The following is a 27,086-nucleotide window of genomic DNA, read 5'->3' as shown; positions in this document are numbered from 1 at the left end:
CCAGGCTAACGTTTCCTAGAAGGAATAACTAAGTGGCATTGACATAAGTGTGTTTATCGTTGTCTCCAAGTCAGGTTTACAGATGGCCTCAATTCTCAAAGACTCTGATTTTAATACCAGTAAAAACAGAATTTCAAATGAAAACATCAGATATTACAAAAATAGACATACACCAGTAAAACAATTTGATTAAAAAACACATTACAAGCATTTCATTTTATTTATTTATTCATTTTATGTATTTGAGAGAGAGAGAGAGCAAGGGAGAGGGGCAGAGGGAGAAAGAGAAAGAATCTTAAGCAGGCTCTAATATGGGGCTCAACACGGGGCTCAATCTCATGACCTTGGGGTCATGACCTAAGCCAAAATCTAAAGTTGGAAACTCAATGAACTGAGCCACCCAGCGCCCCACATTTCACTTATTTTATTTTTATTTTTATTTACTTTAGAGAGAGTGAGAGCATGAGCGAGGGACAGAAGCGGTGGGAAGGAGAGAGAGAGAGGAAGAGAGAGAGGGAGAGAGAGAAAGCCCCATGGGGGCTCAATCCCACAAACTGTCAGATCATGACCTGAGCTGAAACCAAGAGTCAGATGCTCAACTGAGCCACACAGGCAGCCCCCCCACCCAACACATTTCATTTTAAAATTCACTCTCAAGAACAGAATATTACAATAAGCTCAAACTTAATATCCAGCAAGAAGGGGGCACAGAGAATTAGTTCCCCAAATCAACCATGTACAAAGTCACAAAGAAAACCTCAATGCAGCTCTAAGGTCAACATCATCTATAGTACAACTAAGTATAATAAAATTAAAAACTACTAACAAAAACTTCATGTGTCTTTTTCCAATGACAAAAAAAATTTAATAACTTCTCAAAGAAAAAAAGTTGAAAGGAAATTATGGTAAATTTACAACACGTCAAAGAAAAAAGTCAAAAGAAAATTATGGTAAATTTACAGCTCACCACAGAAAGCAAGAGCCAAATGCAGCAGGAAAAGGTAAAACAGCCATTGTCCCCTTCGACCTTCAAGGCACTCTTCAACACCTAATGCACGCTGGTCTTCTAAGACTGGTCTTTCTTTCAAGTATACTTTTTGCCAGCTTGAAATAATAACAGGGGTAAGAAGATAACATTTTTGAGAGGAAAAAGTCTGTATGTGCTTCCTGCTGTATTTCATATAAAATAGATCATACCGTTAATATGATACATTTTTAAAATATGTTTTCATCGTTGATTTGCAGTCTCCACACTATGCCCTGCCCTAGGAGTGTCCTAAATGCCCGAGAGTCTCAATGTGGTGGCCCATTAGGGTCCTAAGCCCACATCCTACTCCAAACCAATTAAACCGGAAACTCTCCAGGATACACTCAAGCATGTTTTCGAAACCTCTGATTGGTATTCCAAGTGCAAAGCAGAGAAAGGCTCTCAGAGAGAATGGTCAAGAGAAAGCTCCAGCTAGGACTTCGATCCTACTCCCCGGTCTGACCTTGCCTCCTCCCTTCCCATAGCTTCATCAGTATCTGAAGACAAATATAGCAAACTGATGAAATAGGAGTAGAAAGACAGCAAGAAGAATATCCCAAAACATCCCACTATGCCATGATCTTGGGCTGACTCCCCGAGTGTTCCCAACATAACAGAGATAAATAACAAAGCTCGGATCTTGGGCACAGGAAACCAACTTCACAAATAATGGGTAATGTGCATGTGACTAACACCAGTGCACATGAAAAATTCTTGAGGAATTTAGTTGATTTTTTTAATGTTTATTTAAAAAGTTGTTTTAATGTTTTATTTATTTTTGAGACAGAGACAGAGCATGAGCAGGGGAGGGGCAGAGAGAGAGGGAGACACAGAATCCGAAGCAGGCTCCAGGCTCCGAGCTGTCAGGACAGAGCCCGATGTGGGGCTCGAACCCACAAACCGTGAGATCGTGACCTGAGCCGAAGTCGGACACTCAACCGACTGAGCCACCCAGGTGCCCCGAATTTAGTGGATTTTAAGTGTAGTGTGAGTCAGTAGTCATTTGGCTGCCAGCAAATGAACTCCACCGGAGGCTGGATCAATAAATGTATAACGTCTGGACACAGAAGACTCTTTGTACGTGCTTACGGGAACACTTTAAGTACTGAGTCATGTTCTGAGCAGCATACTATATGAAGAACATGGAGAATGAGATTAAGGTTGATGAGGGAACTTGGAACTGTCATCTTCACAAAAAGGACATTTTGCTGGGAGGAAAGCTAGCATAGGGAAAACATGACAGATGTTTTCAAAATATTCGAAGAACTCACATGTGGAAGTTAGATTAGATTTATTGTGTAAAGTCCAGAAGTCGAAAGCAATGGCTAGATGGAAGGAAATGCTTTTCGGCAGTGTTGGTTTTGCAAACGCACAGAGGACTCCCTGTCCCTGGAGCTATTTGAGCCTTCAAGTATGCAGTGGGTGAGGGCGGTTTCGGAACTTGCAGAAAACTGAATCAGGTAACAGCGCGTCCTCCGTCTAAGACTTTATGATCAGTGTACTGAAAAGTAGCTCGGGCTTCTCCTGTTCTGAACACTGTTGAAACCCAGTAGCTTGGTCATCAGCAACCCGTCCGCTCTGCCCCGAGGAGGAAGACACCAGGGCAATCAGCGCCACAACGTGATTTTCCCAATGGGGACACGCAGTGACTTCTCCGCAGAGGTCACTTCCTACAATAGGATCAGCACACGCGGCTCTTTATCGCTCCCTTTCCCATTTAAACCCAACTTCCCTGCAGAAACTGACGCCTCGTGACTTTGCTCTCCGCGAAGACTGTGGCCCTCCATCCCCACCCGCCCCAAGTTTGGGATTCCAAGGGGATCATTAGCATTCACCCTTGTAGCCTGTCCTGCACTCTGAGCTCTCGCTGCACATTAAAGTTGCCCAGAGGAGGGGAGCGAGGGGGCGGCGGCGGGCTCCGAGGTCCCGGCGGGGTCTCCGCCTTTGTGACGACTCTCTCCCGGACCTTCTGGAGCCCCCCGGGGGCACTTTGCAAACCTGGAGCGGGGGTCGGGGGGGGGGGCGCGGAGGGCGAGGCGTGCCGGTGGGCTAGGGGCAGGAGCCCGGGAGCCGCCTGCCGAGGACAAAGGGTCGGCCTGCCTTCCCCACCACGCCGACTCGGTCGCGCTCCCCCTCCGCCCCGCGCGGCCCGCCGGCCCCGGCTGGACTCGCCCCACGGGCCGCGCTCCCGGGAGGGGGGCGAGGGGAGGGGACGCGCGGGGCGCCGGGGCGGAGGCGCGGGGCCGCGGGGAGCGCGCGGAGCGCTTCCGAGGGAAAGTGAGAGGGGAGGGCGGCCGGGCTCGGCACGCTCCCTCCCTCGGCCGCTTTCTCTCACATAAGCGCAGGCAGAGGGCGCGTCAGCCATGCCCTGCCCCTGCGCCCGCCGCAGCCGCCGCCGCTCGCCCCGCGCTCCGGAGCCGCCCGCGCCGCCGAGCTCCCCCGGCCTGGCCGCGCGGCGCCCCGCCGCCCTCCTCCCGGCCGCCGCTCGCTGCACCGGGGGAAGGGGAGGTGAGGGAGGAGGGGGCCGCGGGCTCGGGGGGGTGGGGGGGCCGCAGGGGCCGAGCGGCGCCGAGGGGGTCGGCTTTGCCCCCCTCTAGCCAGAAAGCGAAAACAGAAAGGCGGACCGAGGCGCCGTCCCCCACCCCCCCCCCCCTCGCCCTCGCCCTCGCCTCACCTCGCCGGCTCCGAATGCGGGGAGCTCGGACGTCCGGTTTCCTGTAAGGCTTCTACCTGACCCCGCGCCCCTCCCCGGCCCCGGCCAGCACCGCGACGCGAGGCGTCGGGAGCGCCCAGCCGCGGACCGCTGCCGCCGCCTCCGGCCGCCCTCGGGGGGTCGCCGGCGGCTCCGCGCTCAGGGAGCGCAGCGTCGCGGGGGCGCCACGCGCCCACCCCGCCCCCACCGCGGCCGGGCCGCCGCGCTCCGGGTCCTTCCACCATGCACTTGCTGGGCTTCTGGTCCCTGGCGTGTTCCCTGCTCGCCGCTGCGCTGCTGCGGGGTCCGCGCGACGCGCCCGCCGCCGCCGCCGCCTTCGAGTCGGGACTCGGCTTCTCCGACGCGGAGCCCGACGCGGACGAGGCCCAGGTAGGTGCGGGGCCGGGCCGGCGGTGGGGGGCGACCGCGGGGCGCTGCGGACCCAGAAGCCGCGCCGGCCGTGTGTTGCTGCTTCACCTTCGGAACGCTGCCTCCAAAGTTATACCGAACAGACTGCACGCTTCCTGGGAGAAAAGTTGTGTTTTTTTGTTTTTGTTTTTGCATAAAGTTGTTACTAAGTAGGAAAGCCAGAAAGCCTGGGAGACGCAGCCGCTGAGGTGGGGTGGGGGTGGTGGTAGAGATCGCGGAACCTGCTGGGGAGCAGTCGTCCCCCGCGGGTGCGCCCAGAGGGCTGGAACCCTCCCCGGGAGCGCGGCTCGTCCGGGTCCGCACTGCTCTTTTCCCTCCGGAGCAGATTAGTGGGAGTCCCCTCGGCTCCTGGGGCCAGGACGACGGGTCAACCGAGGTTCATTTTCCCGGAGTGTTCCCCCTAGGCGGAGCACCAGGCGATTTTAGGATAATGTGGAAGGGATTTAGTCACCGGGGCTTGAGGGCTCAAGACTTCAGAGTCACTTGGAGAAGTTAGTTGGCCAAACTTGAGCTGCAACAGGATCTCCCGTAGATCACGATCAGGCATGACTTTTCAACTTCAACATCTGCGTTGCTGAAATCTGGTCCTGAAAGTCCTGAACAGTAAGGTGGATTGTTGTTTTGTTGGGTTTATGAAATAGCGGTTTAACCCTTTGCCGGAAAATGTTGCCAAGACACTTTGGAGACATTCTGATTTTCAAAAAGGAGTGACCATAGGTGTGCCCGCTTCTCAACTTGCTTTTCCAAAATGTGCGCCTAAAAAACGTTCAGATCTGACATTAAGGATGGATAGTATTCGTAACCGAGTTGGGAAGTCCTGAAGAACTTTTTATATTCCACATACTCTGGGACGTCCTGGTTCAAACATGCGCAGTACCCCTGGCTGGGTACAGAATGCGGAGCTTTATTTCAACCGATGGCAAGTGGAGAGGTGCCCATGGTGTGTGACTATCAACTGTGAGTTGACTTGATTGAATGACATGTTGAATGTGCAAAAATTGAATTGCCTTCACAGTTATTTTGCAATATGTTTTAAGCTTGAGAAGACTAAAAAAAAACAAACTACCTTTAAATTTTAAATTTCGGGGTGGGGGGGGAATTGAAAAAAAAAACGGAATTTGTCATTCAATATAGAAGTCAAGGAAAACAACCTTGCGAATAAAAAAACTGTTAAATTGCCGAACAGAGTGTATTCTAGGACTTGTGAAATTCCCACTTAACAGTGGTAGAACTATTATCGTGAGAATGTCTTCCTGTGCTTAAATGCCACAAAAATGTAGCATTAGACCCACTAACACTTCCTGTAATTGGAATGCCTGGAGTTTCATGATATCGACTCACTTTCTGTTTCTGCAAAGTCAAGCCATTAAAAGTATGATCTAGTAAGGCAACACCCGGAGAGGTGGCTGGTGAAAGAGACCACGTAACCTGTTCCAGAGCAGGTTATTGCCTGTGATTACTTTCTTGAGTTTACAGTAAGAAAGTGTGAAGAAGGAGGTAAAATGAGAAGTCTTGCCTGATAAGCCAGAAGCCTGTATGAGAGTCACTCACCGGTGGGTCGCTCGTGAATGAACATGCCCTTGTGTGCGCATGCGTGTGTGTTATATGTGGGCATCCCGTTGGAGGTTAAACTGTTGTTAGTCTTCAAATCATCTTCGCTGGTGATGTAATCAACTTTTTCTTTACTGTGAAGAAAATCTTTATGCATTTTTATTTGCTTTTCATACTTAACCATCTTTTATATCCTGTATGGTGCACGTGACTTGACATTCTGTATGTGATACGGACTCTTTTTCACTTGGTGAAACATCATTTTAGGTCTCTTGAGTTCCACCGACCACAGGGCAGTATATTATGCGTACACTAAAGTGTTCCTCATTGGTCGAGTAGAGGCTTGACAGGGCGTGTGTCATGAATGCCTTCAGTGAATTGCTGTGTCCCTGCCATGAAACTCCCAGAAGACCTCGTCCAAAGACTCCATGTCTCTCCCTAGTGGCCTAAACAAGTGACGCACAGGGATGGAAACCTTGGAGAGGGAACTGATTGTTAATTTCCTGTGAAATACCTATATCCCAAGAAGAGATTTCAGAAGGTAAATAAGGAACACTGAGTATACAAAATCTCCAACAAATGCAGGGTTTTGGTTAATTCACATTTAGGAAGTACTTTTGTAATGTTTAAAAAATACAAAATAGCTCACAAACTATAAACCAAGCTTAGCCATCCAGTCCTTCACCCCACCCACAAAAGCACACAAAAATCGGGAGGCAAAATCACAAAGAGAAATGAGATCTCCTTGTCACTTGACTTATATTTGCATTTATTAGGTTCCTCTTTCTAATTATTCGTGGTACATGACTTACTAAAAGATCCCAAAATGTTTCCCTGAAGGATAGTAGTGCAAGCAAGCCAACATCAGAAAAGTGAGGCAAACACAGTTTTGCCTATTATATAATTAAAATTAACTAGGCGTGACGGGAAAAAGAGGAAATATATAGAATTATCATCCAACTAAAAATAAAAAACTGCAAAGCCTAGAAAGAGCAACTAGATTGCTAAATGCAATTATTTGTCAACATGACATTGCACAGAGTTCACTCTGGTTGGATGAAGTTCAGGATTTTGATGTTCAAAGAAAAAACTGTTTATAATAATAAAGGAAGAATTATGCGAAGTATACTTTTATTCCAAAAAGTGTTGGACTGGGAGTATAAATACCTAGATCCTTATATATTTTTAGAATAATGAATTCAAGGAGAGCATGTCTTATGTTGCACATGCCTTTGTTAAAGGTCAAAATCAACAAAAGAAAGCTTAAAGATTTATAATCTTCTATCAATTAAGTGAATAATCTAGAAGATCAGTTATTCTTGAGTGACAAAATACAACTTCTGTTTTACATAACTTTAAGTATCCCTACTTTCTAGTTTAAATGAAAAAAAAATATTAGCTTAATATTAACATGAATTGCTTTAATGAGAATTGCTATTTTAAATTAAAATAGTAGAAGCATATATGGTTTATGGTGTCTATCACAAAAAAAAACTTCCTAATATTGGCAACTGGTTTGTAACATGCCAGGTTTTCTGTCTCTATTATTTATAATTCTGCATACTTTTGTACTTGGTTTATTTGCATTTACGGTTTCAAATTAATCAGTGATGATGTTTTTCAAAATACTATCTGTATGTTACTCGCATGAGAATTCCCTAGAAGTCTTTAATTTTTTCCTCTTACCTGAGACCAGCCAAATCTCTCGGTTTGGGTCTAGGAATATACATTTTTAGTGAACATTCTAGATTACTCTCATACACAATGACAGTTTTAGATTCGTTGGTTTTACCATCTTCGTTATATAACTGTTGAGTTTGCAAGGTAATGTGTTAGGGATTGAGCATCTTAAAAGACATAAGCCATTTTCCTCTCTTCAAGGAGCTTACAACTCAGGTAGAAAAAAGAAAAGCACAAAAATACTGTGAGATACCAGGGGAATGGTACCAAAGCATTGTCTGTGTCCCGAAGTTGGCACAAGACACTCAGGCATGTGGCCTGGTTGGTCCGAGTGCTTTGACGTAAGGCTGGACTTGGGCTAACAACTCGGGTGAGAATTTCTAGCAGATGACTAGACTACATCAAGCACAGGAATCCCTTCGTGTCGTGGCTGGCTTGAGGAGATGAGAAGGCAAGGGGATTATATAGGGTAACAGCGAGGAATCGTAACTATGAATACGTTTTTAGAGGTGACTGGGGCTACACTGCATATAGCCCACGCCAGTTGAAGGTGGGTCATGGAGGGTGATTCGTGCACTGAGCTCCCGAAAGACACAGGGAGCAAGAAAAGTATTGGAACCAATTGTGGGATGTTATTAGAGATCACAAAGACTTCTGGGGACGTGGTCTAGTGACCAGCAATACTCTAGAAGGGGAAGTGATGAATAGGGCAGAGTGGAGGCAGTGAGAATAGCAGCCAAAGCTGTCACGGAGGAAGAACCCATAGCTTTGGTGACTGATTTACAAGAAAGATTAGGAAGTGGAAGAAATGGACCTTGGCATCGGTGTTTTCATCATAGGACAATGTTGGTCCTACATGCAGGATTAGGGCGTCGCAGAGAAGAGCAGAGGCTGGTTTTCATGGACCATTGATGGAGGATGACGGCATTATTCTGTAAATCACTTAAGATTTTACTAGACTTCAAACTCTTTGGAGAAGCAAAATAAGCTTTACACATTTACATCCTATTAAAGGAAAATAATTGCCTGGGATCAACGGGACTTAAATGGTGTAATATCCGTAAAGTATTTGAGCATTTGACAAGTACTATTACAATCCCAAAAGGAAAATTAACAGTATGCATAGTCTACTGCCCTGCATTCAAAATAAAGAGGCAAATTTTATTCCACTGAATTAGGCCATAAATGCAACTATAATATGTAGTCATGGACTTGTAGCTTTCTCTGGGCTTCATGCCTCAGTACCCATGACATTTCCTGATGTACTGCAAATGTCCATACTTTCTGGCAGCAATCTTTAGAAAGGAGGTTCGGTAGTAAGGAAATACATTTGTGAAAGTGGAAACCCATGAATTCTCTTGTCTTCACTTCACTCTGCGTCAGTTTATGGCGGGTGCCTGGAGTTTCACTCCCTGAAGTCCCTTTCTGAGGAGGGCAAAGGAATACATAATGGAAGGATTGGATTGGGTTCTTGCAAGCTTCCTGCCTTATGAGAGATTTCTGACCAAACTCTGAGTGATGCTGGGGATCTATGGTTTGGGGCATAAGAAACTCAATTCATCCTTCATTTTGGTTTCCACTTCTGTGTAGTCTTTCTTCTGAATTGTGAACACCTGATTGGCAGTCATTTGTTCGAGAATCAGTTATCATCAAAATTGCTTCATAGGAAGCAGTTACCGATATCAGTGGCATGGCTTCCAGACCAGTGGGTCTCTATTCTTGTCCTTCTGAGTTGCTCTGAAAAGGTGGAGGGTGGCGGACCGGGGAGGTGTCTTTCTGGCCTTCCAGTTCTAGAGCTCTTGATATGAAGGTCTTGGCCTCCTATCAACATGGAGGAGGAGCTATCAACCAGGAACTCTGTCTCATAGCTCTTTCTAGGGTGTTTTGGGACACAGGGGTGGTGGGAGAGGAAAGATGGTTTCCTGTGCCCCTGGCATGGCTTTTGTCTTTGGCAGCTATAGTGGTATTCACAGGTTCTAATTGCTCCCTGGGTACCATACATATGTCTGAATATTGCATAGATGTTTACATCATAATTCGCTTTCCTCTACGACATCCTCGGTATCTATCTATCTGTGCCATGCACTGTGCTGAGAGCTTTACAAGTTTGTTTTTCACACATCTTTTAAATTTTTTTTTAACGTTTATTTATTTTTGAGACAGAGAGAGACAGAGCATGAACAGGGGAGGGTCAGAGAGAGGGAGACACAGAATCTGAAATAGGCTCCAGGCTCTGAGCTGTCAGCACAGAGCCCGATGTGGGGCTTGAATTCATGGACCGCAAGATCATGACCTGAGCCGAAGTCGGCCGCTTAACCAACTGAGCCACCCAGGCGCCCCTGTTTTTCACTACATCTTTATGGGATGGATGTTATTCTGACTTAGCCAGGAGCAAGGATAGAGCTTTTTTGTTTCATTTCTCGTTTTATTTACTTTTTAATTTTTTTTAACGTTTATTTAGTGTTGAGAGGCAGAGAGAGATAGAACATGAGTGGGGAAGGAACAAAGAGAGAGGGAGACACAGACTCTGAAGCAGGCTCCAGGCTCTGAGCTGTCAGCACAGAGCCCAATGAGGGGCTCCAACCCAAGAACCATGAGATCATGACCTGAGCCAAAGTCAGATGCTTACCCGACTGAGCCACCCAGGGACCCGCATTTCTCATTTAAAAAATACTTAAACGGCATATGTTTTAGAAAAGTGTGATAAGGGGTTTGGGCCTTCCGGATTTATGAAAGACCCATGATCATATATATATATATTCCTTTCTTGTTGTAGCCGGGTGCAGGAAGGCAGAGAGAAGAGGTACTCTGCCTACCCAGTTACTTTTATTTAAGTCCTGATTCCCTACAATTAGACAAATCTGAAATAAACCTGTACTTTCTTCCAGGCCTTACCATATGGTGCCCCTCTGACCAAAGAGCCATCACAGATGGCCTAATCCATAATAGTCTCGTAAGAATGACTGCGTAACAAGAATCTTCACCAGAATTCCTGACAATAATCACACCGTTTTTCAAAGTTGCACTACTCTGACTTCAGTGAAGGATTATGGTCTTACCTATGCCAAGTGACCTTTCCAGGAATCATTGGATTTGGAGAGAACAAACTGTGGTTGGTGGAAGCATTACAGGCCCTCTGATTTCTGGGCACCCATTGTCTTATCTTGTACCAGTTACATTATTTCTGGTAGAGGTGCAGTCAAATACTACCTGGTCCTACGTTTTGTTGCAGAGTGCACATTTGTAAGTGCAGATTTGTATAAATTTTGACTTAAGTATCATTGAGTTTTCACATTAGAAATAACAGATGTAGCAGAGAACTTCAAACAAGGGATGATAGTTCAGTTAACTTATAACGTAATTCTACAATTTACATTAAAGGGGCTCCTGGGTGGCTCATTTGGTTAAGTGTCTGACTCTTGGTTTCGGCTCAGGTCATGATCTCACACTTTCATGAGTTTGAGCCCCACATCGGGCTCTGTGCTGACAGTGCAAAGCCTACTTGGGAATTTCTCTCTCTCCTTCTCTCTCTGCCCCTCCCTTGCTCAAGCTGTCTCTCTCTCTCTCTCTCTCTCTCTCTCTCTCTCTCTCTCTCTCTCTTTCAAAGTAAATAAGTAAACTTTAAAAAAGTGTTTAAAATTTTCAGTAAAAATTATAGATTTGTCTGGGTAATTGTTTCTTCTGAAATTTCCTCGTGTATATTCAGGTGGTTCCTATCCTTAGTTGATTTACTCTTTTTCAGAATTTGTAGTTTAACTGTTAGAAGAAGACATTGTCTTTCTTGGCATTCATCGTAAGAGTCAGTCAAATGGATGCCTGGAAATGCCTTTTGCTGGTAGATTCTTACTGTTTTCTGGTACTGATCATGAGCTAGTGTCTTTCAAAGTGTTAGGAGGCTTTCATGAAGTTCTGGAATCCAAAAGCTCATTTTAGTAAATTCTTTGGTGCTATTACCCTGATATAACATAAGGCTACGTATAGTATTTATCCTCTGAGTTTGACTATTTCTAAATTTCATTAAAGAAATAGTAAGGTGTTCACTTATGAGATGTGTATACGTATACCCCGGGTTTGCTGAAGAATTCTGGGATCTGAAGTTTGTGCAGGCTCCACGACAAGGGGAAGGGATTCGATTGTTGAGTGGTTCTTTTCCAAAGGCTTCCCCTAGTCCCCTGATCACCGCAGTGACCACCTGGAGGGGATACTGAGGTACTCAGGAAGGAGGCCACGGTGATGCTGCTAACTCCACTTGCCCATTAGTATCAGGTTTATGGATTTCTTACTCCAAATTCTCCTATTTAGATTGACTTCAATTCAGGGGCATTTTAATTAATTCTCACTAGTAGCAGCTTCAGTTCTAGGCAGGAAATTACAATGTGGTGAGTGATCACACAACTTAGAGTGAGTGATTCTTGTCTCTAGCAAGCATGTGATCTTGTGTAAGGAACAAGAAGCTTACTCATTAAAAATACCAGAAGTGGGTTACACTGGAAATGCAGACAGTGGAAGAGCTATTGTAAGGAAGTCTCCTGGTTTACCAGAAGTTGTCGAGTGAGCCCTGGAGGCTGCATGGACAAGCATGGGAAGGCTGGGCTGGTATGAGGTCAGCTGTGCAAAGCAAGTCGATGGTGGTTACAGAAACAAAGGAGGGGATTTCACATATTGAAGTGTGAGTGCAAAGTACAAGTCAGTCTAGTCAGCAGGGTGTTTGGGGAGAAGGGAGTACACTGTCCAGAGCTTTAAGGGAAACAGAGGGGAATCTTGTAGAAGGTATAAAAAACCAAGGAGCAGGACCTAAGTTTGGATCTCGGTTGACACAACAGGAGCCACAGAAGATTCTTGAGTGATAGGCTGAAATTGGTGTCTTAAGGAACTTAATTTGGCATCATTGTGCAGAAGTATCTAAAAGAAGAAGACTAGGGGCGCCTGGGTGGTTCAGTCGGTTGAGCATCCGACTTCGGCTCAGGTCATGATCTTGGGGTTCGTGGGTTCAAGCCCCGCGTCGGGCTCTATGCTGACAGCTCAGAGCCCGGAGCCTGCTTCGGATTCTGTGTCTCCCTCTCTCTGTGCCCCATCCGCGCTCATGCTCTGTCTCTCTCTCCCTCAAGAGTAAATAAAATATTTAAAAAAAAATTTTTTTTTAAAAAAGAAGAAGACTAGAAGGTGGCCGCAAGCTTCCCCGAAGCCATTATCAACTGCAGACTTCCTTCCAGTGTCTGTCAACGATTGCTGTTCTCATTCCGTGGGCCACCCATATATGGAACTTGAACTCCACTATATGTTCCTGGTTATTTCTGATGATGATAGTGATGACCACTGCAGACTTATGTAAGCACCCACCCCTGCGCTATCTGGAAACATTTATAAAGTATATTAATAACAGACATTTTCTCTATTATGGCTCACATTCCAAACAGAGCAAGTAGTGTAAACAATGGTCATGCTTAGATACACACACACACACACACACACACACACACACCCACTACCCCCCCTTGTCCCTTTCTGTCCCCAATCCCCTCCCTTTAATCATTCTTCAAACTGCCAGCCATGGCTTCTGTATTTTTTCTTGCCTAGCTAAATATTTTCAGACAATCCATTGAAAGAGAATATAAAAAAAATCAGAGTATATGATATTATATTCTCCACAGTTTATATACTGATTTGTAGTTCAGCTGACAAAGAGCAAGAAAGGGAGAGCAAGAGAGAGAGAGAGACTGGTAACTCTGAAGTGTCCTAGCAATTCCTCCCCCTCCCCGCCCCGCCCTTTTTTTAAGATGGCTCTGTGCCCACTGTGGGGCTTGAACTCCCAATCCGAGATCAAGAGTCACATGCTCTACCAACTAAGCCAGCCAGGCGCCCCAGCAATTCCCACTTTTTAAAATCTGCTTTGGGTGCCTGGGTGGATCAGTCGGTTAAGTGTCTGACTTTGGCTCAGGTCGTGATCTCGTGGTTCATGGGTTCAAGTCTGGCATTGGGCTCTGTGCTGACAACTCAGAGCCTGGAGCCTGCTTTGGATTCTCCCTCTCTCTCTCTGCCTCTCCCCCACTCATACTGTCTCTCTCTCTCTCTTTCAAAAATAAATAAACATTAAAAAATGTTTTTAACCTGCTTTCAAGTATTCCTGCCAACAGTAAGACTCGAGGAGGGGACAGCCATAAGCTATCAAATTCTATAACTTCTTGTTAAATAGATGGGTTTCATCGTCAGAAACACATCATAGACATAAAGGCTGTGGTCCTAGGCATAGGAAGTAACTGTGATATTCTTCCGAGTGATTCTCTAGCACCTTCCACCTAGTTTATTACATTTTTATTATAAGCTTACAATTTTCCTGATTTCTAAAAAATGGGAAGAGGAGATAATATTGATATTTGATTTTGAGACCACTGAGTCCAGGAATAGGGGACGATGGTCATCGTCTGAAGTGCCTTGCACTTAAGTCATTTGGTGAAAAGGATTTTGATACACACAAGAGTTTTACAATGCCATATCATTTCACATGACCTCATCCTGAATACTTTCAAGGCTTAAATACTTTAAAGTTCAAATCTCTGCTAAAGAAACAGACTAATGTTGCCACTTTAGTGTGTAAACCTCTCAAGTCTTTATATTATTACCTGGCATGAGAGAAATAAAAATATACGTTCTAAATTTATAGGGAAACCTTTCCAGAATACCTAAAATATTAAAAGTGGAGTGTCCACGAATAAAACATAAAGAAAATGTCATGCCAGCATGTTACCTGCAAGAGGGAAGCTTGTGTAAATTTGTTTAGGAAAATGTACTAGCCCTGCCTCTCTGGGGCAGTCTTCCAGACCGGCAAAGTCTGTCCGGTCTGGGCTGTCATGGAGATGAACCGGGGAGTAGACACTTCACTTTGAGAGTAAGCGTGGTTTACAGGAGGACCCTGGTTTGCTCGCGGTAGCTGAGTTTGTTCGATGGTTCTGTTTGCTGGCCTGCCAGTCAGCAGACACTGAATTTCTTGGTGCAGCCTCTTGGTGCGGATGGGGGTGAGGAGTGTTGGAGGTGCAAGAGCAAGTAAGGAAGAGGAAATTCAAAATAAGTGGGGTACACGGCTCCTAGCTCCTCAGGAGCTAATGCTGTATTTGTTCTTCATTAACATCTTGAAAGTACACTTCCTTAGGATTCCAGTACAGACGTTAGCGGAAGTATTTTAGGAACTTCTGACCAGATCCCGTATTTCTAAACTGAGAATGTTGTCCTGACTCAGTCCGGACCAAAAGATTAAATGCTAATTAGGCACTCAGCCTCCTTGTAACTGAATAAAGAATTAGATGACTATTAGCTATAGAAATCTGTGCATATCTATGTAGATTAGCCATTCAAGTCTTTATGCAGGTAGGGGTATCCCCCTCTTTTAAAGTGAGTTTCATATTCTTATTTCAGGATCAGAACTATGTGTCATGATATAAAATGCAGCTTCATATGTAAGTGCCATTATATTCCCTATTTTCAAATTTAAATTTTGCAAATTTAAATTTTAATGTAATTTTCTTCACAGTAACTTTTATACAATTTTTCCCTGTTAAAAGGGCTGTGGCTTGTATTTTTGGTCAGAAACAAGATTAAAATAGCATTGCATATTTAATATTCCTTTATATGTAGAGGAAATGCTGTGCGATTAATAATACTTTCGCTTCCAACTTGCTGAAGTACTTGAAACAGATGAAAACTTTCTGAGAAGAAAGAGCAGACTTTGACATTGTAGTTGTTTAGGAAGAGTCTTACATATATATGCATGGGGAGCCACACTCCTGGGAACTGGCTGGGAGCAGGGAAACTGACTCCTTATCACCTCCTCAGCCAGCTAGTGGTCAAAGGTTTAATGTCTTTTTTTCTGAAATGGCAAAAATCATTACCTTACTAAAAAAGATGTGTTGGTAAGAGCCCTATAACCTTTCCTCAAGAAAATAGCGCATTTTCTTTTCTTTGTTTACACTTACATGGAGCCTTTTCTTCCAATGCTCACCTCCCCCCCCCCCCCCCGCCCCAAAACAAATGGTGGGTGGGTAAACTTGACAAATTAAATCAGACTGAAATCTGAAAGAAAATAGTCCTGATTCTCTTGTCACCAGAGTGACCACACATCTGCCATGAATCTTAGGACTGGATTCCTATAATCTGTGAAAGGGGTTGTTTTTTCCTTTCACTCAGAGTTCCTTGGAAGTAGCCGGTTAATATCAAATACCAGATGTGATGCTGTTTTAAACCACTGTGGTTTACTTTACTACGGTTAGCATTGCCTCCATGGAATATTTTTGATTCTTTCTTTATGTTTGCATCTGCTGTGTATATTTCGTTACTTTGTCCTTCTTAAAGGCCTCTTCCAAGTTTATGTTTTGAAAAATGGAACACTTATGGAGGTTCATGTTTGCTTATGGGTCATGACACTTAAGACTTCCCTAAAACACAAACTAATCCTTTTGTCTCAGAGCCAGATTTACGTTTTGGGATGATAGTGAATCATTGTTTGTTCTCTTTGAATCCTAGGGCTTAAAAAAAAAGAATTGGTGTCCATCCATGCCAAATTAGAATTTTACCAAGGTCAAAGTTACTCGTGAGTCATGACCATTACACTTAAAATTGAGTAATTTGAAGCTGCTTTAGATACACAGATTAAGCAAATAATGATGTCATAAATTGTAGCACAAATGACTTTTTTCCTCCTAAACATTGGTAGCTGGGGTGGGGGGCTGCTCTGTTGAGAGCCATTCTGTTTTACTTTAGAAAAACGCACCTTTGTGTCATGGCCACAGGAGCGTAGCATAATGACATTACTGTAACCTAGCATATGGTGACACCCGCCTTCGTGAATGGAAGATGAAAAGATTTAAAATTGGCGTTCCCTTTCTGTGTCACACTCACCTGTCAGTGCAGCCTGCAGTTTCTTCTGGATTCTTAAACCGGGGCCAATGTTAGTGTGACTGCCTCAAGCTTCCTCCAGCAGAAAATACCTGAAATTTTGCCATCACGGGTGCCAAGGTTTGCTGTCGTCGTCGTCGTCGTCGTTTTTAAATAAAGGTGTTCTTGACATAGATTTTGACTTTATTGCACCTCTGTAAGGCGTTTGCGGTGTGGTAGGAAGGAGAACAAATATGCCTGATTTGCCTTAAATATCCTCTTAGGACTGACTGTGGGTTTTCTCCTCCCAGGAGTGTTTTAGATAATTATAAATTGGACCTTCTGCCCCCAAATTAAAATGGTAACTTAAACACTAAGATATTCATGTGCTAAAATTGAATCTGTGACATTCAGATGAGCTGTATGGCACACCATATGCACTGTGTGTTGCACGTAAGCGTTCCACACTTGCTTAGCCAATGGGTTATAAACGAGTTGTAACAGCTACGTCTGTGCAATGCCAAGCACTCAGGTGCCATTAGTCTGAACTGTAGGAGTTCCAGTTAAATAGTGAAGTTTAAAACCTTTCCCTTTTTAATGAAATGTCACCAACCTGTCATTAAACAAGGACTTCCATACCTGTGAGGAAGAGTGTCGTTTAGACCTAATGGTACGCGAATCTCTGAAGCTGTGATTTCGTGAGCACCCTGGTGCATTGTTTCTACCCGTATATAAGTTCAGTCTTTTCCAGAACAGTTTCTGCCTTTCTAACCCTAAGCCTAAACGATTACCATTTTAGTTAACTAAATTCTGTTTTTTTTTCTATCTGGGTCCTTTGCTGGACCCCCTGACACGAGTTGGTCTGTCCCAAGGGCAGAAAGAACGTGTTGTAATTCCAGGATCATGGGCTCCCTTGAAGGTTACAAAGACTCCTGATTAGAGAGTAATGTTTCACTCTAAAGCAACGTATCCCTCTTGATAACATGCCCTTGGGTGCTGACAGACATGGGACCATTCTTTCATAAAGCAAAATTACAGACACATAATACTCTTCCCGATAAATTACATAATCTTTCCTTTTCCTATATTCCATCTTTTTACTCTAGTATATTTTGCCATTAACTATCTTTCAACACACTTTAAACAACTTCAGCTCATTACAGAATAACTATGTCTACCACTGCCAAGAGTCATTGTTTATACCGCCTTGTACTTCAGTCTATATATAGCATTCTACAAAGAAGGTCAACAATTTAGTGAGAGTAGAATTTCTTAGAGTACATTTAAATTTGAACTTAATTTCTTTTTGGAAAATTAGGTTCCAGGCTCTGCCATCTTTGCACCTCAACACATCTTCCCACTATTTTGGTGCATAAATGATGCTTTTATATCACAGTTGCTTCCATTTTAATGTAATATTAGCTGGTTGTGGCTTGGAAAACTTAGTACATACACTTCTTCCATGACTACAGAAGTACACGTAGTAAGTAGGTCGTATGTACATCTAGGGTGCATTTAACATGAGGAACCAGAATTCCTTCCCAACTTTGGGTGCTTTTTCTTGTGGCAATATATATAAATTTATCATTTTGTTACGCTGGTTTATGCTGTTGCTGCAATGTGAAATCAGAAAATTTTCCAGGATATATCTGGAGTTTATGAGGACAGCAGGAATATTTGAAGACGAAACACTCTCAGGAAATTGGGAAGGTAAGTTGCTACACATGTAGAATGTAGAACAGACAGTGTTTTGGGCGAGACCAGATGTTTTGCAGCAGGGAGTGAGAGCACGGTTAAAGTATATCTGGGTCATATGTAGCTATCAAAACCCGACTTCACTGAGACTGGGAATTAAAGATGGGTATAGTTTAGATTCACCCTTATAAGTCTTCAGTTCAACAAAGTCACTTGCGTGCAGGGCCAGGTGATTTAGTCAGAATTATTTAATTAGGTCGTTCTTACTTGAATCCGCATTTGATTGTAATAGATGTCATAGCGCTAAGTAATTTGGGATTGCTAGCTTAATGATTGTTGAAGAACAAATACTTGTTTTCTTTGTGTTTTTTTTAAGTTTATTTATTTTGAGAGAGAGTGCAAATGGGGGAGGGGCAGAGGGAGAGGGATAGAGAGAGAATCCCAGCTCATAGTCAGGAATCTTGAGTTCATGACCTGAGCTGAAATCAAGAGTCTGACGCTCAACCAACTGAATCACCCAGGCGCCCCTTGTTTACTTTGATGTAGGGCACTTTAAGGAACACTTTTCCCTCTGGTAGCATTCTTTTCTAGAAGGGGACCCTTCACTTACTTTCTTCGTGTGTGTGTGTGTGTGTGTGTGTGTGTGTGTGTGGCATTCTCTTCCTTGCTTCCAATTATAATTGTGAACAAATATCAGTAGAAATTCCATGTAACCCAGTATGGATTAGTTATCGAAGCTCACCAGCAAATGTATTTACCCTGAGAATACAGTCGGCCACAACTAGACCATTAGCATGTGAAGTCATATTGTCCCCTGTTGCTCATGCATTTTTTTCCCCTTTTTATGTACTGTTCTGGCTAAAGTTCAGTATTTTGGTGATTATAATTGTGGGCCGAATAAAAATGTATTTCATTTTGAATTGTAAACAGAAAGACATCAATTCTTTGACTTGAAGAATTACTTAGAATTTGAGTATAACTTTGAGCTGAGAGAAGTCAAAGAATTAGATTTCTAGGCACATTCTGACTATAAAATGGATACCTTACATATACCAAGAGTAAATCATATATCCGTATCTGTTACTTTATAAAATTGATTACTTGGTTCACTAAGTAGTTATTGCCTTCTATGTGTCAGCATTTATGGTATTAAGTAAAATCTGAGGAAAACAATTCTATAAGATTGCAAGATGTAAGCTTTTATGTGCTTAAAAGTTTCATATATAATAGTGACTTTTTTTATGGAACAGTTTTCATGTACTCGGTTAAAATTTATAAATTTCTTTTCTAGTGTTCTTTGTAGGTGGCACTGGCATAGGATATTCTGGCCAATGAAGGATAAGGCAGAATCTAAGATTTATGGGAAAACTTTCACTTTTCTGATAAAACACTGCTTTTCTTCTTGTTTTCTTCCCTAGAAATAAGAAAAGTTGCTTAAATTTAAAAATACTTCATTCTTAAAGAACACTTTTAGACTTGTGTGGACTAAAATTTTTTAAATTATTAATGTAAGCATGTGACTGTGGAGTGACTTTCTAAATTTGTACGACATCCTCAATCTGTTGCCCCTAGACTTATAATAATTTGTATCTTTATATCCAACCTTTTTTGCATGACTGATGGATTCTCTTAAGATGATATTTATGTTCATATTTTGTAAATACTTTAAGCCAGCCACATCTGAAATAAATAACAATTGTGTCTATGAAGACATGTACACCTCCTGTCCCTTCTCACCGTTAGAAGTATTAATAGCTTGAGAGTGACTCCGGACCAACTCTAATTGTTTAGAAAATGGCAGCTAGAGAGAAAATTCTCATGGGATTTAGCGAGAGAAAACTGGATGAGAAGACTCAAATATGAGGAAAAAATGTGCAAACAAGGAAGTATTTTCATACCTTCATTCAGATTAATGAATAATTAAACACCTGGGCTGTGCAAAACTTGTGTTTGATTCCAGGCCTTTACAAGCCCGAATGTGTCATCAGAGCATCAAGATGGGAAATTAGGAAGGCATGCTAATTTAAATTTAAAGCAGCTGGAAATACAGTACATGGCATAGAGGCCCATCTTCACATCTGTCAACAAGTGCTTACAGATGCCACATGAATGGCTTTAAGTGCAATTATAAAACCCAATGGAATGTTCAGAGGTGCCTCCAAGAATGTGATTGGCCAACATACAGGGTGCTCATTCCTAAGAAAAGCTCTGTCCAAGACAAATTTGAAATGTGTACAATCCCTCCTATAGTGATGAACAGTTTCAGCTTAATGTTCAGGGGAAAAAGAGATATGTTATGTTAGTTGACTTTTCTTTGTGTTTTAAGTTTATTTATTTATTTATTTTGAGAGAGAGAGAGAGAGACAGAGCATGGGCAGGGGAGGAGCAGAGAAAGAGAGAGAGAATCCCAAGCAGGCTGCACACTGTCAGCACAGAGCCCGATGTGGGGTTCAAACTCACAAACCATGAGATCATGACCTAAGCCAAAACCAAGAGTCAGAGGCTTACCCGACTGAGCCACCCAGGCGCCCCTTAGTTTACTTTTTCTAGTAAAAGTTTATTTACAAGCACAACACAGTTCTCTTTCGATTAGATTTTTTTTTCCCTCAGCTGAAAGATTACTACAAGGCCAGTTGTAGTAATCTGCAATGATTAAGGATTTTATACTTGACTAGCCCTTCTCCCTGAAAATTACTGGCTCCCTCTTGGAGCTGTGGATTTATTAACTTCCACTTCCAAAAAAAAATTTTTTTTTTTTGTTTTTTAGCTTTGGGTACTTTTTTTGTATTATTATTATTGTTAGTGCCATACCATAAAAGAATTCTGTTTCAGGGTGGGTAAGTGTCCTAAATTCACTTCTGCCACGTTATTTGCCATCTAGGGGACTGTTAGGCTATCGGTGGGTCAGCCGGATTTGTACGGTGGACTCCCTATCTATGCTCAAGGCACTTTGACCAGATCTGGTCATTAAAATCTGATCAGTCATGGTTCTAGTCTGAGGCTAAACCAGTTGATGGCTAGATACTTTTACCTGGCAATCTAGAGAATACAAATCAAGACATTCATATGCAGGAAGCAACACGAAATAAAGCATGTGTTCTAATGCTTTTCCCTTAAAACACAATATGGACCATGATGTGTATTTTTACTTACTAAGTTTCTTATTGGGATATTATTTTAATTTCTAGAAGTGGTCATACTTTTCCATTTCTCACTTCTCTGATGTCTAAATTTTCAGTTTTCTATTCTTCCATGTTACATGCGGTAGCCATTTTATATCTGGAAAGATCATTTTTTTGCCACAAAAATAAGTGTTCGACACACTCCACACATGTAGACTACTGGAATAACTCAATACAGGGACTGAGTCGCAAGCAGAAGTGATTCTTTGATTTTTTTTTTTTTTTTGGTTTCTCAAGTTATTCACTACCTATTACTTTCTGTCACATTTAAAACCTAAAGCTCATAAAGTTAATTTTCACAATGATCACTGAATGTAGTAATTCAAAGTATCAATGAGAATTTGTATTTAACCATTTCTCCTTAATTAAAAATCGTTTGATTAACTATACCTTAAGTAGTCCTACGCGATACATTATTCAAGAGTTTTAGTCAATTGCATGTTGTAAATCAACTGCGTATTGTGGAGGACTGATTTTATTATTTTCTTTTTTCTGAGCAGTGTGCTGGGAACAAGACTATTCCACAAGCAAAGGATATGTGCTTATCATTATTCAGTCTTTCTAAAGAAGTGAGGTTGTCTTAAGTGAATTTTCTGGACTCCTGCAAATTAGCACTTTTAAGTATAATACATCATATTTATATTGTGTTGATTGAAGCAGGTTAAACATAACCTCATTTTAATAATTGGGCTATAAAGGGGCGCCTGGGTGGCTCAGTCGGTTGGGCATCTGACTTCGGCTCAGGTCTTGATCTCACAGTTCATGAGTTCGAGCCCTGCGTCGGGCTCTGTGCTGACAGCTCAGAGCCTGGAGCCTGTTTCAGATTCTGTGTCTCCCTCTCTCTCTGCCCTTCCCCCACTTGCTCTCTGTCTCCCTCTGTCTCAAAAATAAATAAACATTAAAAAAATTACATTAAAAAAATAATTCGGCTATAAAATAAGAATTACTGCTACTTCCCATTTTTCTTCCTACCACTGTTATTTACCACTTCTGTTTGCAGGGTCCTTTGCACCTTTTAAAAATTTGTTTTTACACTTGTCTTTTTTGTTTCCTTTCCCTAATGCTTCTGTACGTCTGTTCTTTGATGGAAGAGAGATATTTTTTTAGTTTTTAGCTTTGGGTTCTTCATTATTATTATTATTATTATTATTATTATTAGTGCCATACCATCAAAGAATTCTATTTCAGCCTCTGGTGATCTCAGCAACTACTCTGAGAATATCAGTTAAAGTGGGATCGGGCCATTTGTACCAAAACTCTAGCTCAGCGGCTTAAGCGAATTTGAGTTTCCTTCTCTCCCCAGCGGGCAGTTAAGGGCTCGTGCAGCCAAGAGATCCACGGGGCTGTCCGCGTGTCAGTCCCTGTTTGCTTCCCCGCTCACGGCTGCAGCAAAGCTGCCTCCTCCCAGCCTTATGTCTGGTCTGGAGGAAGGAAGGATACGGAGACGGGAAGCGGACGTCCTAACAGGAAAGCGGCAGCTTGCTCAGAAATCCCTGGTAGATTGGAACTTACTCTTCCCACAACCGTCCTGTGGCCATCTCTAGCTGCAAGAGAGGCTAAGAAATAAAATCTATGCAACTTCAAGCAATATTGGAACTCGCTCCCTAAGGAAGAAAAGGAGAATGGATTTTGAGTAGCAGTGTTAGTAGCGTGGTATAAGTATGATTTGTAGCTTTCCCCCCGAAATTTCTCATGTTTTTCCTCACGCCTGCAACATCGCTGTGTCCCTTAAATACTTAACTGAAAATTAATGTCACTGAAGTGTTGATTTTTAAGCAATATGAATGTATCACACAAGACCTTTCTACTCTTCACAAGATTTAAAAATCCAGTTTGGAGGGGCGCCTGGGTGGCTCAGTCGGTTAAGCGTCCAACTTCGGCTCAGGTCATGATCTCGGGGTCTGAGTTCGAGCCCTGTGTTGGGCTCTGTGCTGACAGCTCAGAGCCTGGAGCCTGCTTCAGATTCTGTGTCTCCCTCTCTCTCTGACCCTCCCCCGTTCGTGCTCTGTCTCTCTCTCTCTCTGTCTCACAAATAAACATTTAAAAAAAAAATCTAGTTTGGAGAGATAGTGCCTTTATGAAACATTTATAGAACATGAGAATTTAAACTTGCTAATTGTATTGTGTCAAAAGTAAGTGCAGTAACAGAGAAGGGAAAGACCGGAAAAATCTAGTGTTATTGAAAAATACTCGAGGGGTGTGGATTTCAGTATAGGACAGTACTACCACCCCAAGTAAATCTGACCCACTTCGTTTAAAATTTTTTCGGTAATATATTGGTGTCGATTTTCCTTTTACTCTGTATTCGCTGTGAGGTTGGACACGGAAACATTTCAGATTTGACATGGCTTCTTTCTGACAATGGAGTCGTCACCATTGCTTAAGGCATGAACTTAACGTGCTCAGTCTTTCCTCTCCGTGGAGCTGTATTGTTTGTGAGGCCAGCTTGGTACTGATGGAGACGTCCCCTCTCTCCTTCCCTCACACAGTTCTGCTGGAAGAGTGGGGCACGGCTGCTGTCAGATCGCAGCCCACTCCAACAGAGTACCATCATCCCGACTTCACTGTGTTGATTCACAGATCACACCCCCGAGATAAGGACGGAAACTAGCCCTGAGACAGGGACGGAGTCAGTGGCCTCACCCCCCCAGTAAAACGCCTGGTACGGATCCGGCTGTGTTGTCCTCACACAGAAAGGACCAGGTGGGGTGTGCACGGCATGACTACCAGATGTGAGCATCTTCCCATGTGTTCTGCGATGCCACCCTGTGGATGGCGGCCGGGCTGGGAGAAGGCACTCACCACATGGAAAAACAAGATGATGTAATAGGCCTTAGTGGAATTCTCACCGCTTTTATTGAACTGTCTGTCCCGATTGCTTTAAACCAACTCAGGAGAATGTCTGTTGGCGAAAATAGGAGCTCAGTTTTTCAGGGGCAGTGGTCCAGAGGACACGATAATAGGAATAGATAATTCCAAAGCTGAAAATTCATTAGATACATTCTTATTCTCTGTTTGGAAAGTCTGCCTGGAGACTTTCTGCCATTGTGCTGTCTCAGGGAAATACCCTATTCAGGTCACTGGAAATAACATGTCAGGTTTGAAAAGAGACTTCATACATAGCCAAATAAACTGGGTAAATATATTTAGAAAGTCATTCTAGTGACTAATATATTAGAATGTTTCCACAATAATAATGTTGGTGATGTTAGGATTTATCCTTTTCAATGGAATGACTTGTCACATCTGGAAAGAGACTTTATGGGTAGCTAAATATACTTGCTAAACGCGTTTAGAAAAGATTTTTACTATGGGCACCCGACTGGCTCAGTCGGTTAAGCATCCGACTTCGGCTCAGGTCATGATCTCACAATTCGTGGGTGCAAGCCCTGCATCGGGCTCTGTACTGACAGCTCAGGCCCTGGAGCCTGCTTCGGATTCTGTTTCTCCCTCTCTTTGCCCCTCCCCTGCTTGCTCTCTGTCTCTCTCTCTCTCTCTCTCAAAAATAAATAAACATTAAAAAAAAAAAAAGGTTTTTACTAACAGTTTTGTTTCTGTTTTTGTTTTTTTTTTAATAGCTGATTAATTTCAAGCAATAATACTGATTGAAGTCTTTGGGTAGCCAGGGGTAGGAGTTACTCTAGTTTTGTTAGTGTAGTTCTAAATATTTTCAGTTTGATGAGAAAAAAGGAATAAGATGTACTTACAATTGGAAGTTTGAATGTTTAAGCTAGGTGAATTTTGTTTTTCAGAATGACTGTTTCTAAGATCATGTGTAATTATCAGATATTTTTTAAGTTGCCTGAAAACTTATTTTCTAGTAAGTAGATGTTTCTTCCCAAGCCTTGTAGGAATATGTTTTATATATTTTGTAAACATATAAAATTTTCTTTTAGCATAGGTTAGCAGAAAACAGTAATCTGGGGGAGTACAGGGACCCAGATTTGATTCCCAGATAATTCAAGTAAGCCTTTTATAATCCTTTCATTCTGTTTTACTCTCAGAGAGCATAGGGTAGTTGAAACCGCTTGGACTTTGGGGTCAGAATTGAATTTGAATTTAACACTGCACTTTGATAGCTGTGAGATCTTAAGACTCCTGAGTCAGGTTCTCCACTATAAATTGGGGGAAATAGTGTATTCCTTACAGCACTGTAAGAGAGCTCATGGAAAGCAGTGCCTCATGTTAACTACTGATAAAGCCGTAGTTCTCTCTCCAGGCCCTGGCAAAATATTTAACTCCATCAGTGTGATTCACACTCTTGCCTTCAGAGTCCTTAATTAATGTTTTGTGATCAAAGGCCCACAGATGGAATAAAGTTCATCTAAACATCCATTTATTAATGGAATATCTACTGGCTAAATACTATTAAATATAAATAATACATTGCTCTTTGCAAGATACCAGTGATCTCCATGTTGCTGAAGCCAGCGAACCATCATCAGAACTTTGTGTTCTGTGTTCTTTTCTGGGATGGTCAGTCAGATGTGGCCATGAGAGGAGTCACAAGAGAGACGCAAGAAAACAAAGTCTATAATACTCACAGGAAGAGCTCCCCACAGGCCATGCGTGGCCACAGGGGAAGATTTTGGTGAGGAGGCAGAGAGCAGGAGTGAGGCAAAAGCAGAGTTTCCACAGGAAAGGCATAACAAGGCAGGGTGAACCGGTTAGGGGTCAGGATTGGCTGGTCTGAAAAATGTCAGCAGGCTCTACACTGGAGGGGTGGTCCCAGGTTGCCTGGTAACGGGCCTGGGGGCGTGGGGGATGATGAAGGCAAAGAAGTAGTGCCTTGGGGTATGGGCCAGCTAGAGCAGGTGCACCTCTGGACTGGTGAGTTTGCTTGTCAAAAGCATGCTCCCAGCTGCGGCCCTTGAACCTCTAAGAACTGGCCAGCCTGGGAGGGGCGGTCTATCCCTGCCAGCCAGCGCTGGTGCGGAAAAGAGAACCTGAACTGCTGGCCGTTCTTCTTCCTGCATTTTTAATACCCAAGTGCCCCCAGCTCCACCCCATGCCCTCCCTCTGTTCTGGTGTCCACTCTCTCTTGGTGACGCAACCCAGGCCCGTGGTTCTCAATGTCCCCCAATAGTGTCTTCAGTCCAGATCCCTCTTCAGAACGTAACCAACTCTCTTCTCCTCTCCCTATTTGACATTTCCACTCGGATGGGTGAGAGACATTCCAAATTTAACATATTCAAAGACTGATCAGACTGATCAGACATATTCACCCCTGAGCAGACTGCCTTATCCACAGCTTTTCCCTAACTCAGTCAGTGGCACCAAAGTGCTTCAAGTTGGACAACTCAAAATGTAGGGAGTCGTCCCTGACTTCCTTCCTCCCTTCTTTCCTGCCCCAAATCCAAAGATGGGAATCGAGTCTGCTTGGCTAAGCCTTCAAAGTATATCCCGAATCTAACCACGTCTCACCACATCTACTGTGACCTGTCCTGTTCTGAGCCACGGTTGTGTCTCACGGGGATCACAGTGAGACAGTGCTGTGTTCACTAGTCTCTCTGGTTGTACCCTTAACCGCTTCATAGAGTATTCGCAACGGAGCAAACAGAATAATCCTTTTAGAACGCAAGTCACATCACAGCCCTCTTCTATTGAAGGCCCTAGAATAGCTCCCTATTTCACACAGAGCAAAACCCAAAATCTCTGCAAGGGAATAGCAACCAGGATTCTAGAAATGTTTTAATCGAAGAGAATTTAATGAGGATATGTTTAAGGAGGTGTGGGTGTTCAGGAAGCACCCAGGGGCTTAGCAGCCGTGGGAAGCCCTAAGCACCTGGGTCCTGCAGGAGCAGGGTGAGGGGGTGGTCCTGGAAGTGACAAAGGGACTCGATCTCCAGCAGGATCTGGTGTGTGGCATGCACACACGCTCATATCTGTGGTGAGGCAGGGACGTGCAGGAGGAGAATAAATGTCCCAACCCAGTTTTTGTTCACATCCTGGTCAAACACTTGAT

At 43.3% G+C, this 27,086-nt stretch overlaps 2 protein-coding genes across 2 annotated transcripts in view; one reads left to right on the top strand and one right to left on the bottom strand.

Moving 5' to 3' along the window:
* Positions 1–913: 913 nt before the first annotated feature.
* On the bottom strand, positions 914–3,964 carry LOC128314311 (translation initiation factor IF-2-like). Its single transcript, XM_053216256.1, has 2 exons — positions 3,702–3,964; positions 914–1,104 (listed from the first exon to the last, which is right to left on the bottom strand). Exons 1-2 carry the CDS (start codon positions 3,962–3,964, stop codon positions 957–959), a joined length of 411 nt encoding a protein of 136 aa, XP_053072231.1. The 3' UTR covers positions 914–956.
* VEGFC (vascular endothelial growth factor C) overlaps positions 3,963–27,086 on the top strand; it is a 108,838-nt gene continuing 85,714 nt past the window's right edge. Inside the window, exon 1 of the mRNA XM_027077050.2 lies at positions 3,963–4,109. Within this exon, the coding sequence (XP_026932851.1) occupies positions 3,963–4,109 (147 nt within the window). The remainder of the gene's footprint in view (positions 4,110–27,086) is intronic.

This window comes from Acinonyx jubatus, chromosome B1 (genome assembly GCF_027475565.1).
Source record: "Acinonyx jubatus isolate Ajub_Pintada_27869175 chromosome B1, VMU_Ajub_asm_v1.0, whole genome shotgun sequence".
NCBI classification, from domain to species: Eukaryota; Metazoa; Chordata; class Mammalia; order Carnivora; family Felidae; genus Acinonyx; species Acinonyx jubatus.
Note: the sequence above shows the minus strand (reverse complement) of the source record. Positions and strands in the feature narration are given on the sequence as shown.

Excerpts from the sequence above, each read along its gene's own strand:
- LOC128314311 (XM_053216256.1), bottom strand. The coding sequence starts at position 3,964 with ATGGTGGAAGGACCCGGAGCGCGGCGGCCCGGCCGCGGTGGGGGCGGG. Across the intron at positions 1,105-3,701 it reads CCGCATTCGGAGCCGGCGAG|CTGGCAAAAAGTATACTTGA; the intron begins GTGAGGCGAGGG and ends TATTATTTCAAG.